At 46.1% G+C, this 15,023-nt stretch overlaps 1 protein-coding gene and 1 non-coding gene across 2 annotated transcripts in view; one reads left to right on the top strand and one right to left on the bottom strand.

Moving 5' to 3' along the window:
- Positions 1–4,883: 4,883 nt before the first annotated feature.
- LOC119432409 (inactive phospholipase C-like protein 1) overlaps positions 4,884–15,023 on the bottom strand; it is a 178,633-nt gene continuing 168,493 nt past the window's right edge. The window contains exons 28-30 of the mRNA XM_049658960.1: positions 9,716–14,957; positions 7,764–8,850; positions 4,884–7,724 (exon numbers count right to left, since the gene is read on the bottom strand). Of these exons, the coding sequence (XP_049514917.1) occupies positions 14,607–14,957 (351 nt within the window). The 3' untranslated portion in view covers positions 4,884–7,724; positions 7,764–8,850; positions 9,716–14,606. The remainder of the gene's footprint in view (positions 7,725–7,763; positions 8,851–9,715; positions 14,958–15,023) is intronic.
- Trnat-cgu (transfer RNA threonine (anticodon CGU)) lies at positions 9,521–9,592 on the top strand. The gene has a single exon. It is a non-coding gene; the product is annotated as a tRNA-Thr (tRNA).

The raw sequence follows: 15,023 nt of genomic DNA, 5'->3' as shown, positions 1-15,023 counted from the left end.
TGATTGTAGAGGAGGAAAGAGACGCCTACTATTGCAGCCCTTAAGGGAGCACAGAGCAGAACGCGCGTTTGTTCTCCGCGGTGCGTTCACTCCCCGTGAAAGCGTGCGTCCCTCGCGCCCTTTCACTCGCACATACAGCGTTCGGCGCGCGGCGACGATTTCATCTCCATTGACGTCATACGGAACCTCACGGCGACGGTGACGGCAACGGCAGAAATCTGCTTTTGAGTGTCCATATAATTGCTATCGCAATAAAAGTTGTCGCAGTTTCACCTGAAAGGCGAAGCATCAATTGCGATAGCAAATTTGGAGAGAGCTATACGGAGTAATGATAGCAGCTTTATCAGCTGTATAAACTTGGACATGCAGCAGCACCGGCAACACGCAGAACTGTTGTCGACGCCGTCAGCGTTTTGTCCGCGTTCGCTCAAAATGCGTGCGGCGTTGGTGACTGTTGCCGGAGCCTCTGATATAAATAGGCACTTGGTGCCGCAGCTAAACGTCGCCTCCCTTCCCTCCCCCTCCCCCCCCCACGGCCTTTCGTGCGTCGGAAGAAGGCACGTTTGCTCTACATATATGGTGATTGTAGAGGAGGAAAGAGACGCCTACTATTGCAGCCCTTAAGGGAGCACAGATCAGAACGCGCGTTTGTTCTCCGCGGTGCGTTCACTCCCCGTGAAAGCGTGCGTCCCTCGCGCCCTTTCACTCGCACATACAGCGTTCGGCGCGCGGCGACGATTTCATCTCCATTGACGTCATACGGAACCTCACGGCGACGGTGACGGCAACGGCAGAAATCTGCTTTTGAGTGTCCATATAATTGCTATCGCAATAAAAGTTGTCGCAGTTTCACCTGAAAGGCGAAGCATCAATTGCGATAGCAAATTTGTAGAGAGCTATACGGAGTAATGATAGTAGCTTTATCAGCTGTATAAACTTGGACATGCAGCAGCACCGGCAACACGCAGAACTGTTGTCGACGCCGTCGGCGTTTCGCCCGCGTTCGCACAAAACGCGTGCGGCGTTGGTGACTGTTGCCGGAGCCTCTGATATAAATAGGCACTTGATGATAAGTGGTTCTTGAGGGAAAGGGAAAGGTTGACGCTATCTTCTGCAGCCCTTGAGGGAGCACGGCTCAGCGCCAAAAAGGCACTTGGTGCCGCAGCTAAACGTCGCCTCCCTTCCCTCCCCCTCCCCCCCACGGCCTTTCGTGCGTCAGAAGAAGGCGCGTTTGCTCTACATACATGGTGATTGTAAAGGAGGAAAGAGACGCCTACTTCTGCAGCCCTTAAGGGAGCACGGCACAGAACGCGCGTTTGTTCTCCGCCGTGCGTTCCCTCCCCGTGAAAGCGCGCGTCCCTCGCGCCCTTTTACTCGCACATACAGCGTTCGGCGGCGCGCGGCGACGATTTCATCTCCATTGACGTCATACGGAACCTCACGGCGACGGCGACGGCAGAAATCTGCTTTGGAGTGTCCATATAATTGCTATCGCAATAAAAGCAAAAATATATATTGCTCGTTTAACCTAACACTTCTAACAACCAGGTGAACAAAAACCAAATAAAAAACATCGGGGTAGCTTGCACTAGTGGCGCAAGGCTAAGGACACAGCGGATCGAGCTGATCGGTTCCTAGCTGGTCCTGCTATACGAAGTGATGTTAAGTTATACGAAATAATGCCAAGGGATGCTAAGTTGTGCGAAGGGTATAAGAGTCTGTTGCTGGGCCTGTTGGTCATACTTGTAGAAACGATGGAAACCAGCCTTTAAGACGCAAACACCAGGAGAGAAGTAGACGGACACATACACGCTGGGTAATTGCAACGAGTTTAATGAAAACAACCGCACAGAAGTTTGCAGGGAAGCCAGAGTGTGCAGCGCCGTACATACCACGTGTGTCCGTCTACTGATCTCCTGGTGTTTGCGTCTTAAAGGCTGGGTTCCATCGTTTCTACAAGTATACAAGCATTTCCTGGTGGTCCGTAGCATAGGGGAACGCCTCGCGAAGCACTTGGCAGTCCGAGCACACGTAGGGGAAGTGGAGGCGAAAGCTATGCGCAGTGTACGGGCGGTGTGAAGCAGACGACACGCTGGGATGACGTCACGGCGCATGTGCAGCAGCGCGCAGCTGGTGGGAGCTCGGCCAAGCCTCCGCCAGAGGCGCCTGCTGCAGTCAGGGGCTGAGTACCTAACGGAACATGAAAAATATGTAACGGCTAAAGGTAGCAGAAATGCAGCTGTGATGAAAAATAGGGCACTGTGGAATTACAATAGGTACGAAGTGGTGAGAGGGATTTGGAAAGGGGTGATGGTACCTAGTTTGACTTTCGGCAACGCGGTCCTGTGCATGAGATCAGAGGTTCGAGCAAGGTTGGAAGTTAAGCAGCGAGGGGCAGGTAGACTGGCTCTGGGAGCAGACGGAAATGCACCAAATCAGGGGGTACAGGGTGACATGGGATGGACGTCATTCGAGGGCAGGGAAGCCAGCAGCAAGATAGAATTTGAGGAGCGATTGAGAGAAATGGCAGAAAAACGGTGGGCAAGGAGAGTTTTCGGTTATTTGTACATGAGGAATGTTGACACAAAATGGAGGAAGCTGACCAGAAAATTGTCAATCAAATATTTGGACTGCAGGAGGGGTGCAAACCAGGAAACAACGGTTAAGAAAAAGGTTAAAGAAACAGAGGGCTCTGTGGAAAACAGGGATGCAGACGAAATCAGCACTGGGAACATACAGAACTTTCAAGCAAGAAATTGCCAAAGAAAATATCTATGATAATGCTAGGGGAAGCTCTTTGTTGTTTGAAGCCAGGACGGGCCGGAGTATTGTGGACTAAAATGTACCGAGTCAAGTACCAAGGTATAGACACGTTGTGCTGTGCGTGTGGAGAAGAAGAGGAAACGGCTGAACACCTCATACTTTTCTGTAAAGGCCTTAACCATGCAGTGCAAAGCAGCGGCGCTGATTTTTTCAAAGCATTGGGGTTTAGGGACAGTGAAGGCAAAATAGACTTTAAGCGGGTAGAAATAACCAAACGGAGGTTATCTGATTGGTGGATAAAATCAAGGCAGGGGTGAAATTTCACCCACCACAAAGTACAAAATATGTTAATAGTCATGGCTAGGTGGCGTATGCCACCGCCCTATTTAAAGGGTTCAGCCTCATCCATCCATCCATGGACACCGCGAGCGTTCGGCGCTAATGCGGAGAAACGGAGAAGCGCGCATGGCGTCGGCAGCACCTCGAGCTGCGCGTTGCCTCGTTGGTGCTGCTATAATTTGTTTCTCTCTCGCTCTCATTTTCTCTCTCTCTCCCGACCACAGCGCGCGAAGCTCCGCGAGGTGGTTGCTAGGCAACGCAGTGGCAGGCGGCACACATTACGGCCGGCTTAAACAGCTCCGCTGTTAAAATCAGTAGCCCCTCCCCACACGCACTGCAACTGGCTCCGAAGTTCCGGTTAAGAAGCTCGCATTGAAACCTGGCCGTCGCACCGGGGAAGCTGGCGCTAGCGTTGCCGAGGCGTGCACCACCGTTGTGGGTTCCTGGAGGGCAAGACGACGCTGACGTTTGACCTCAACATCGCGCTACCGCAACTCAGGGTCGGCGGCCCTTCGCTGACATTTTTGGCTTCCCCATCGCGCTCCCGCAACTCGGGGTCCGCGGCTCTTCGCTGACGTTTCGCCTGGGCTTCGGAAGCCCTCACGCTAGAATCGGTACGTCGACGACGAGCCCTTTCCCAAGCGCGTTCACGGCGCCGTTGCTCAAACGCAGCCTGCTCCTCGGCGGAACGCACCACGCGCGGCCTTCACATCCGGCCGCCGAAACTGATCTGAGGCGAGGGAAGCCCCGCGGAGCGCGCGCCAACCCCCTTTCCCTCGCCGCGGCACATCAAAGGACCCTTACTGGTCGCGCGCGTCACGTGATCCCGCACCGGCACAGCATTCCCTGCACCTCCTCTTCCTTCCTTTCTTGTCCCTGGCTCATACCCGTATATCCATTGCGGGTACGCGCCACACGTGAGTTTATGTGTGACTACAACGCCACCGAAACTCGTGAGCCAATACAATAAGCTTCGCTTGAAAAACTTATCGCTTTGGCACGCTGCTCCTGCTGCGTTGAGAAGGCACTTCCAATCGGTACATCTGTTTCCTTCGGCGTCACTCTTTCCAGTGGAACAGACGGCATCTTCAACCCCCTGTTTCACAGTGCGTGTGACGTAGGAAGCGTAGTGCACACTTTTAATAGCACGGCCTCCAAGATTGGGCGGCGCACGCAGCCCAATCACACTCAGCGAATGTCATTTATCAGCAAATGTCAGCGAAGCGCGTCACGGGTAGCTCCGGCTCCACTAACTGGAAGCACTTTTCCGTCTCGTGTGGCAGCGATTCTCGCCGAGTGGGGCACGTCAAAACTTCCGGCCAGAAAGCTACGCTTGAAGAAGCTGCTGACCCAGGCCTAACGAGGAGCGCGAACGTATGCTTGCCGATGCCGCAAAAACGACAACGCAACTCTTCGGCCGCTCGGGCCCCACCATGCAAATCAGCGCGCCTCGGCGCCTCGTGCAGCAACGATTCGCGTTTCGTAGGTGTCAACTACAGTTGAGTATGCCGAATGTTTTAGGTACTTCGGATCGTATGTTCTCCCATTTATTACGTTCTTTTGTGCGTTTCTATTTCAAGAACGTTTGAACAAGGTTCTACTCACTAGCTCATCACTGCATGAAAAAGTAAATCACTTTACTCTTAGAAAGGCAGTTATTTTGTGGGGCAAGTTTCTAACCTCGATGTTGGCTGTCAACAACACGTACATTCGGAGATGCACACCCAAGTAGCAAGTAGGCTTAGCACAACATCATTTTCTTTGTGTAAGCATGCAACATATATATTTTATATCATAACATTTATTTGGCTGAATGCGCAGATCACATGCTAACTATGAACACCTGATTGCAATGCCAGGAGACCTATTGGAATGAGACTCAACATCACATGCATTTCTGCTTAATAAAGCATTGCTGACAAGTGTGAGCACGCAATACTCACGAGCAATGGGGCAGGGGGAACAAAAAAAAAAAAAAAAAAACGGGCACAATTGATGCCCACTGGAAGTGGAAATTCTGTTATTTACGTCATGGCGTGAGGTTAATGGTAACCTCTTTTCTTTAATAAAACACTGGTGTACACTGACAGAACACACTTTCACTTAAAGTGTTAAAGGTACTCTTGCGACATCATTAGGTCACTTTGCATTGAACAGCTTGAAACATACCAAGAAAAATAAAAAAGCTGAGGAACAACAGACTAGTTCAACTCTTTTGCAGGAACTGTGGGCAACTCTATTCAGTTATGTTCATTGGACAAAAGCACACTTTGCACTGAAGGCAAAAGTAGAAAGGAACATAAACAAAATGGAATGAACAGTTTGAGCGCAATTACTGCATTAAGCGTACAAGTCGCAGTGTTGCCACTTTGGTATTTCTCCACTAGATGTATTCCCACATATCTTCCATATTACACCGCATTTGAGATTCCCTAAGCACTATCAGACAGTCCGAGTGGTTTGGAGAAAGTGTTGTGTGAATGACAGGCATCTTGTGGCCGTAAGCAAAATGTGAAGTCTAGGTATAGCTTGAACTTTGGCTCTGAGAACCGGTCTGGTTTCCTGAATCTGTAAAACCTGCTTTTGAACACAGAAGTGAAATTTCAAATTTTATGCTGGTAAACATATGCAGCAGTGGCGCACCGACAGGGGGGGGGGTTTCGGGGAATGTAACCCCCCCCCCCTGAGGCCGACTTCACCCCCCTCTTTTGTTTAACCCCTTTTCTTTCCTTGCGCATTTGGGTACTGCAACTAAGATGCAAGACGCGCAATCGTCTGCAGACTCACAAAAAGCGCATTTTTTGACAATTTCCTGTGCAGAAATTGAAATTAGTGCTATTTAGATGGTATTGGCAAACTGTCAACCCCCCCCTGGCAGAGATCCTGGGTACGCTACTGATATGCAGTGTGTATGAGAACATGTAATTAGCAGAGCACATATGTGACAGGAATGCCTCCTAGTCAGCCCTTTTGTGACAAATGCCTGCTTAATGCACCCTATGGATCATGTCTGTCCAAGAAAACAGCCAAACTTTGGACACTAATTTTACCTTGTACTACATCTCAAAATCAATGCTTCTGCACTGTGCAAGCTAGAGATAGTCAACCAGATAACATTCCCAGAGACAATCTCACGTGGGAATGATGTGTGGTTGATTGTCTAGCCAATGCCTTAGATCTCATATCACTGGCTTGCATTACAGGACAAAGCATGGACACTAATCAGCCTGCAATTGACAATCTGATTTGCAGGTTGGTAGGCTAGCCCAGTTGGCTTAATTTGAGGGTCGGTGTTTTGAATAATACGCGATCAGCGAGCATAAAGGGCAGATGGCCTCCGACTCTCAGTTACATGCTCTTGTTTCTACAATGTTGTTTGGCATTTCTGCGACACAGCCAATTAGGTGTTTTGTCTAAAAGCAGATGCAGTGTACTCGTGGCAACAATGCCTACTGCTTCACTTTAAGGAAAAAAAAGAAAAAAAAAAAAACAGTATCCAAGTAGAGGCCCCAACATCTAAGTCTCACATGTGTACGGTCGGTCAAGAGGTAGGAAAAACAAATGATTTTGAACTGAAAGCAAGACAGTCTTCACAACCCAGCCTTTTCACCATTTTTTTTTTGTTTCCCTTTGATAATGTACACCCTTGCAATTTTTTACAATATCCCGCGAGTGTCAACCGCATAGTGGTCTTGTAGTGGTGTGGGGCACTCCTGAAGCGAACAGCAAAGGAGAATACATTAGAATTAGAATTCGCCTTGCACGACTTCACATAAAGTTGCCAATCCCGCTGTCCCTCGCCGCAACTAAAGCCCCTCCATACACGTTTTCGCCGACCAGGTTAAGTACCGCCAACCTGCCCTCCTCCTCCGTGCCTCTCCCTCACTCCTCCCTCGCTCAACCCCTCAGTTTCCGGCATCAAGCGGAACTTACGTAGCCCAGCTTCTAGTTTTAAGCGGAAGCGACGTCACTGCTGTGCAGAGGTGCGAGCATGCAACAAGCGAAAATTCCGGAACTGGAAACCCCGGAAGCGGTAATTGCGGAAGCGGAACTGGTTTGAGCAACGAATCAGGGAACAGCGGCGCACATAAAAGGTTGTCGCTACTTAGCAAAAGTGGTGGTAGCGCGTGGATGGAGAGGCTTTAGCCGCAACAAGGCCGCTGACACGTCGTTCGGTCGCCGTTTGCGTGATATTGTACACTGGTGTACCTGTATTACCAACCTGATGAAGCAATCACTGTTTACAATTATCAGTTACCATTCTCAAGTCTGCAATGTCCACTGACCTGCTCAGTGCCTCTGGTCGTTCCTATAAAAACAACTAAGAAATTCTTGCCAGCCAATCATATCATTGCTCGGCATTGTCTGCATTACCCCTTATCAAATGTCCCCCTTTTATCGATGTAGCAACATTGAGAACAATCTATTTTGCCCTATTCATAGTTAACTATCTTATTGTATAGAATCCTGAGGCCATGCATAAGATTGTCACATAAAACTACTTGTACTCCTGCAAAAACATGCAATCCATTTTATGTAAAATTCAAATTATGCAGCCTCTACTAAACCCCTTTTTTCTCAATACCAAATCATGCCCCTTTGTCTGCTAATAAATTACAAAACTACAATGTAGTGTATAAATTTAACTAGCAATGTTCCACTTCACCGTTCAGTTTTTATGCCTTCCCATTTCAAAACAAGTGGCTATGAATGTAGCAACTTGTTGCAGCCACTAGTAAAAAATGTGCATGGAAAAAGACGGCTTTCTAGTGTCGGTTATTCTTTATGGAACCATCTTCCTGTTCAGCTAAAGTAACAAAAAGCATTTTGCTGTCATGCTTAAACGTTATTACAAAGAATGCTATTAGTTGTTGAAACTCATATGTTTTGTATTCTAATGCTAATCTGATATGCTGCTTATCCGATGTATAAAGGTGTCTCCTGCCTGTATGTTTATGTATCTATTGTTAATATTTCTGCATGGATACATATTAGCATGATGCTACAGATCCAGATGCTTCACAGCATGTTTCTTGTATGACCTTACTTTGTATAATAAAAATTCAAGTTCAGAAATATATCTAGTGGATACTGTAAAAATGCAAATGGCAGCACTGGACATAACGTGGTTGAAAGATACATGAGAGATGGTGCCCTGAATCACAAGTCAAAAGCTGTCACTCAAGGCTTTCAGAACATGAACACACATGACGCATAACATAGGAAAATGTTTCTTGCTGCTGAGGCAATGCACTCCCACACTTTTACATGTTAATCATGCTGGAGATTCAGTGAGCAACACAACAACTCAAGAAGTCAAGTTTTACAGCTTTCAGTCAGTAAATGTTATGCTGAATGTCGGACGGTTCAACAGGAGTGTAAAGCCCTAAAGGGAAGCTGAAGAGCTTTTAATAAAATATTTGCCACACTTTGACAAAGCTTTTCGGCAACCTGTGCATACAATGTATGTCCACATGCTTACAAGAGAAAAAAGTGCTGAAGGTTCAGAAAAATGCCGAAATTAATCATGTATTCAAACTTGGCACCTTTCTTTAAGTAACCTGGAATAATGACAACAATGTTAATATCCCTTCCCAAAGACAAGCGTAGATGACAGTCTCATCTGACAACGTTGTTGAAAGTGCAAACTCCACCATAACCATTCCCAAACCTCACATACACAGGACTTGCATGAAATGGTATGTGCATCAAATTTTTTTCTTTAAGCCCTACTGTAAAATTACACACCTGAACAGAACGAGAATAAAGGGAACCGAGGGGCCCGATTTTTATTAATCATATCATAAGAAGCCAACAACATTGACACCAAGAACAACATAGGGGAAATTACTTGCAGACACTAACTGAATTAAAGAAATGATAAATTAATGGAAATGAAAACGGATGAAAAAACAACTGTCCGCAGGTGGGGAACGAACCCACGTCTTCGCATTACGCATGCGATGCTCTCACCATTGAGCTACCGCGGAACCGTTTTCCCATCCGCTTTCTGGGGTACTTATGTTTTACAACTAGAACTAACTCTGGGAGTGTTAGCCAGCGCCACCACTCACAAGCCTAGGGGCGGATGTGGAACATCCTTTCTGCTGCAGGCGACGCGAGCACGTGATCTTTTTTGGGTGATGGCAACTGGTCAATAAACCCACATATGCTCCCTGAAGGCATCAATGTTGCCGGATTCGAGCCCTCGTTATGTAATGAACGAGAATAAAGGGAACCGAGGGGCCCGATTTTTATTAATCATATCATAAGAAGCCAACAAACATTGACACCAGAAAGGCAGAAAGGATGTTCCACATCGGCCCCTAGGCTTACGAGTGGTGGCGCTGGCTAACACTCCCTGAGTTAGTTCTAGTTGTAAAACATAAGTACCCCAGAAAGCGGATGGGAAAACGGTTCCGCGGTAGCTCAATGGTGAGAGCATCGCACGCGTAATGCGAAGACGTGGGTTCGTTCCCCACCTGCGGACAGTTGTTTTTTCATCCGTTTTCATTTCCATTAATTTATCATTTCTTTAATTCAATTAGTGTCTGCAAGTAATTTCCCCTATGTTGTTCTTGGTGTCAATGTTTGTTGGCTTCTTATGATACACCTGAACAGAGAAACTTATGGTAATTTCACATTAATTTTATGATACCTAGCAAATAATGTTCAGGTTGGCATTGTTTAAAACCACTTCAGCTTCCCTTTAATTCATTATAACTTATAAGAGCACTGAGAGCATTACACATTTTCGAAGTACAATATGCATGATAAAAACGGCTAAGTAAATGCATAATTATGCATGCCCAGGTTTTGTGGCATAGTGCAGCATTAGCACAAACAACCTTTTTGATCTTGAGCAGCAAGGACAAAACTTTGTAAAGATACAATTCAATGCCATTTTTTCTGCATTCCATCACTGGCTCATGCATACCATCACATGCTGATTGGCAAATCACGACTGCTTGAATTAGCCTAGTTGTCAGTGGCCTATGCATGTGCCATTTTTGCAAAAATCGGCATTCAGTGCGAGTGACAAAAGTAAGAGAATTGAATGGAAGGAAAAGGACTGTTATAAGAAAACTCTAGGAGACTGTTATTCAGTGTACTGCTGAACTAACAGATGTGGAGTGTCTCACAAATGCAGACAATACAAGCTTCTAATGAGTTCACAGCACTTTTGCATTTAAGCAATGCTTCTGAATAACACCACGTATATTTTTATTTAGTGCTAAATGTCGGTGTCACCAGAAAGGTTTGTATTTAAACAACAAGAGAGCAAAAAGCTGGGTTGTTAAAAAGACCTGCCCATATCATAGTCGCATTAACGTTCTGCGATGTGCAAATATGGTGACGTAGATTAGTTTTTGGTGGGCCTCATTGGTTGCTGGTATGGTTTTAGGTATTCCAATATGGAGCTAAAATTTCAATTTGGACTCAATGCTGAAATTTTATTTCAACAAAACAGCAGTACGAACACTGGCAAGTACAGGAATGCTCATAGGTAACCATCCTACACATTCCTTCAATATCCAGCATTCAATTGCAGTGCTGTCGTCAGAAAAACAAGAAACTTTTCTCATTGACGCACAGCAACCACATAGACAGCAAGCATGCAAGCAAACAATGAGTCCTGCCCGACTTGTAAAAAAATTCTTGAAAAAAAAAAATCCGTCATATAGCGTCCATTATTAAGATATTCCTTTGTAACCAAGTACACTTGCTAAATCATTACCTGTTAAGTGGCAATTTTTGACATGCTCCCTTGTAGACCTCTGACCATTAAAGTAACTGCTCCTTCTCACAAGTTAATGTAATTGGAATGTATGAGCCAGCATCCCCCAACATTAAGTGTAACACCTGGTAGCTAGAAGAAAGCTTTGCTTAGTGATACTGGCCAGCAGACTGCATCATATTCAGAGGCCTGAGTGGTTTTGCCTCCAATTCCAATGATAACAGCCAAAAAATCAAGCATTACAGACTCATGATACCACTCCATCAACCAGATTACACCAACAAGATTACTCTGACTTTACTGAAGTTTCTAGAGTAAGCAGCTGTCAACAGCTATATATGACTTTGCTCAGGGACAACAGATTTTCAACAAATGCAACAAGTGCCACTACTAATACGAAGTGGTGCCCATGTGAGGGTACTACTCGTACAGAATGCCAGGCACTGCATCCTGCAGAGACAAACCATTTTCTGACAGCAAGCTCCACATCTCTGCAACAGTTAACTTACGAGTCCAGTGTGCAGGGCTGTGAATACTTCCTCTCATATCAGTAATATAAACTCTACGTACAATAACAATGCAACAAAAAGCACAACTGTGTTCCAGTAATAGTAGTTGTAGTTATCTGCATAGTTCTAGCAGTAAACGCAAGTCGAAAGCCTCAGCTCGGACAGAACAATTGTACAACTACACAAGGCTCCTCATACTAATGCGCACTGAGTTAACATCCTCAAACTTGCCCATTATCAGCAAGCCGAGAAATTTCTTATGACTAACTGTGCACTCGCTAGCAAAAAGCAAGCTCTTCGGAACAGTGACGTCTGCATGTGATTGCAGTATCAGGATTGGGATTGTGAAGCACCTTGATCAGGCTGACAAAAAGGTGTAAAAAGGCTTAACTCTTCAGCTATGGTGCGTGCGCACAATTACCTGTACATAAAACAAGGACAGCAAAACAAATAAAGGACGGCCATTCGAGAACAGTCCAATTGCAAGACAAACGGTACTTGTGTGTGTTTTCTTTGACCTTGCTAATTCCGAAGATCCTGGAGCCACTGAAACAGTTATATCAAGCTCCATCATGTTGTCAAGCAAGAATAAATATCCTTGTCTGCATTCTTTTTTTCATTACACCTGCATTTCCAGTTGCAAAGGAGCTATCCAAACAACATATTGCCCAAAACATGAGAACTGTTAACACATGTTCTTCAAGCTTCCAGCGTTCTTCCAAATAGAGTAGATACAGCAGCATCTAGCAGACATGGAGAAATGATGAAGCAGGATAAATACAGCGCTAACTCAAAATAAGTTAATGTCAAAGGTAGAGGCCATACTTATACCAAGCAAAGCAGTTCACATCTCAGGCAGCAAAAACATATAGAGCTTAGAGGACATGTGTCTCAGCTCTGCATTGATTTCCTCCTCGAATAGAATTAAGGAAAGTTTCCCCTGTGGGCTAGTTAATCAAAATGTTGAGAATGTTTTGTTAGTCTATCAAAACCGTGAGAATTCTTTTTTTTTTTGTTGTTGCTTTTGTAAGTCGGCAAGCGCAGTGAACTGCCTTGCCTGATATATAATCATCCCTAACTCCAAAGCAAATCGCTTGTGAATCAGCCGGTATGCGTCCCATTATTTCATTTGTCCATTTCTTTAAGCAAGTACTACTTTCTCTGCTCTAATGGCACACTATTAAGTGCAGATAGCAACATTACTCTTTCAATGTTCAGGACAACTGAAGTACCGCCTAACAATATCCTAGTTTTGCCACAGTACCTTTGTGACCTTGCAGCATAAGGCATACACGTTATGCTGCAGGCTTTCAACGACCACAGTTAACAATGCAGATTATGCGCACATTCCATATATTACTCTATCACAAAGCAGCTGCAGCAAATGCTGCGAGAGATGTGTTCCTTGTTGCCTCTGCAATACAGAGCAAAAGAGCTTTCTCCGGTTATAATGACAATTTTTTTTTTCTCAGCAAGTCAAAAGTTTAGCTTGAGCTCAGTCTACTGTATTAACAACAGCCAAACAACAACGTAGTGTACCCCACAACAAAACTAGCTAGTGGTGACCCAGAAAACCACTGTTACTCTGAAGGATTCTATTAACACACGAAAAAAAAACAAAGAAGATTCTCCTCTTGCTCCGCAATAAGTTAAAGCAAAACGGTGAACACTGGTCAGTTACCCAATATATACAAACTCTCTGCAGGGAGCCCAGCATCCAAGTTAGCTGTGCAAGGCCCTCTCTTTCTTGACAGCGGCAGGCTTTTCTGCCATAGCCAAGCACTCTTAAAGTTTAGTTATGGTCTCAGGAATGACAGATATCTTCATGTTTCAACTATGTACACATGGATGACTCAAGGCAAGCCTCCCAGAGATGCCATGGCAAGCATGGCAGCAATCTGTGAACCGCATTTAAAGAATGTAGCGGCACATTGACTGTAACTTTCCTGCAGAGCTCGTGCCAATGCTATGCTCCCAAATATGGAGTAGCCTTGTTTGTGTCACTGTGCTCGACACTCGAATTGATGCTGTTAACGTATCCTCTCTGAAGAACATGAACTAGCCCCATGTCGAAGGTTGATGCACCTCAATGTGGATGTGAAAGGCACCTAACACCATTGGCACAGGCGATGCATACGGAGATGCACACTTTGTTGCGCACTACGTAGCAGCAGCTGCATCTGTGCATCAGGCACACAAGCTTAACATTACAGCTCTGTAGTTCTGTGCAGCAGAAGGAAGGCTATGAGCTAGAAATGGTTCCTTGCTTATGCACACAATAAAGTAGTCTTTAAGTCAAGATGTTCCTATGACAGCAGATGAATAAGCTCATACATGATGGTCAGCCGATGTTTGTAACAGGTAGTGACAAAAAGGTAGTTTACAATAGGATGAGTAGCATCAAGTTAGGGTCAGGTTGCCTCAAATAGCCTCAACTTCTACTTTGCTCTATCTCTTCCTTCCTTTGTCTCTACTAATCCAGATTCAACCAGGCTGCACAAAACTGCAGAGACACAAGTAATCACCTCCAGCCATTCTTTATCCAAAAACTGATCTGCTGTAGTGCTACACTGGCTGTGCTGACCTTGGAAATGAGACTAGCGCATGGACTTTAAAGAAAAGCCTACGTTTATGTAGAGAGTCGCCCATTCAATGGCTACTCCCCTACACATCAGCACGCACACAACTGCTGTAAATAACGACTGTGACTTCCACACAGTCATTTCTGTTTGACTAGCACTATGCTGCATTCTGAAACGCAGCTGTGACTTGTTGAAAACTTGTTCCTCACAATGACCACTGCTCCAGAACATAAGATTTCAGTGGTTGTGAACACATGCTGCAAGGACAAGTCAAGTCACGATGAACATGCACACCTACACTTGCATCTTTCCTTTTAAACTTCTTGTAAGAAGCAACGAGCTCTAGATCAACTGAGAGACATGGCTCCACACCATTACAAGCTGGCAGCTTCAGCAAGCTTTGCATGGTAAGTAGGGAGATGCTGGCCTTGCCGAGAGAGCAAGTGCCCCATCTTGGTTTCACCTGTTTACCAAGCTCAAATAATGCCACATGATTGGACATGCTGATGGGCCTTGCAAGCAGCCCAGCTGGAGCTTTTGAAACGTGCGCGACTACCATTCTGTCATCTGCCAAATGTTCCAGACATCAAGCATGTGGATGACTTAGAGACCTCGTTGCACTTCACAGCATAGTTCGAGGGGGGGGGGGGAGGGGGCACAGAGCTGCCGTGACGACTAGAGCGATGTGCCAAGTTCGGGAGGGTTTGGTGCCTGCTTCACCCGAGGCGACGGCGATGGAGTGAGAAGTAGGTCGCCTCCATTGGAATTGTCAATGACCCCAACGGCCTCCAGAGAGCTCAGAGGCGGAGGCTGGTTCGATGTCTTTTTGAGGATGCCTCGTATTCGGGTGTCGCTGCCACCCGGAGACGTCGGCGTAGGCGGAGGTGGATGTGGGCAGCCCAGAGTGTTGGCCCCTGGTGGAGAAAGCGTGCTTCCCGTAGAAGACGACGCAGACTGTGAGCGCGATGATGACCCCTCTCGTTCTCGCTGATAGAGCCGTCTTGCGGTCTGCCCAAGTCTAAGCACCTGAACGTAGTGCAAGCGAGTGAAGGAAGAAACAAATTAAACAGACATTGTAGTAATTTATGCAGC

This window comes from Dermacentor silvarum, chromosome 11 (assembly GCF_013339745.2).
Source record: "Dermacentor silvarum isolate Dsil-2018 chromosome 11, BIME_Dsil_1.4, whole genome shotgun sequence".
Classification (NCBI taxonomy): Eukaryota; Metazoa; Arthropoda; class Arachnida; order Ixodida; family Ixodidae; genus Dermacentor; species Dermacentor silvarum.
This window is presented reverse-complemented; position numbering and strand designations above follow the sequence as displayed.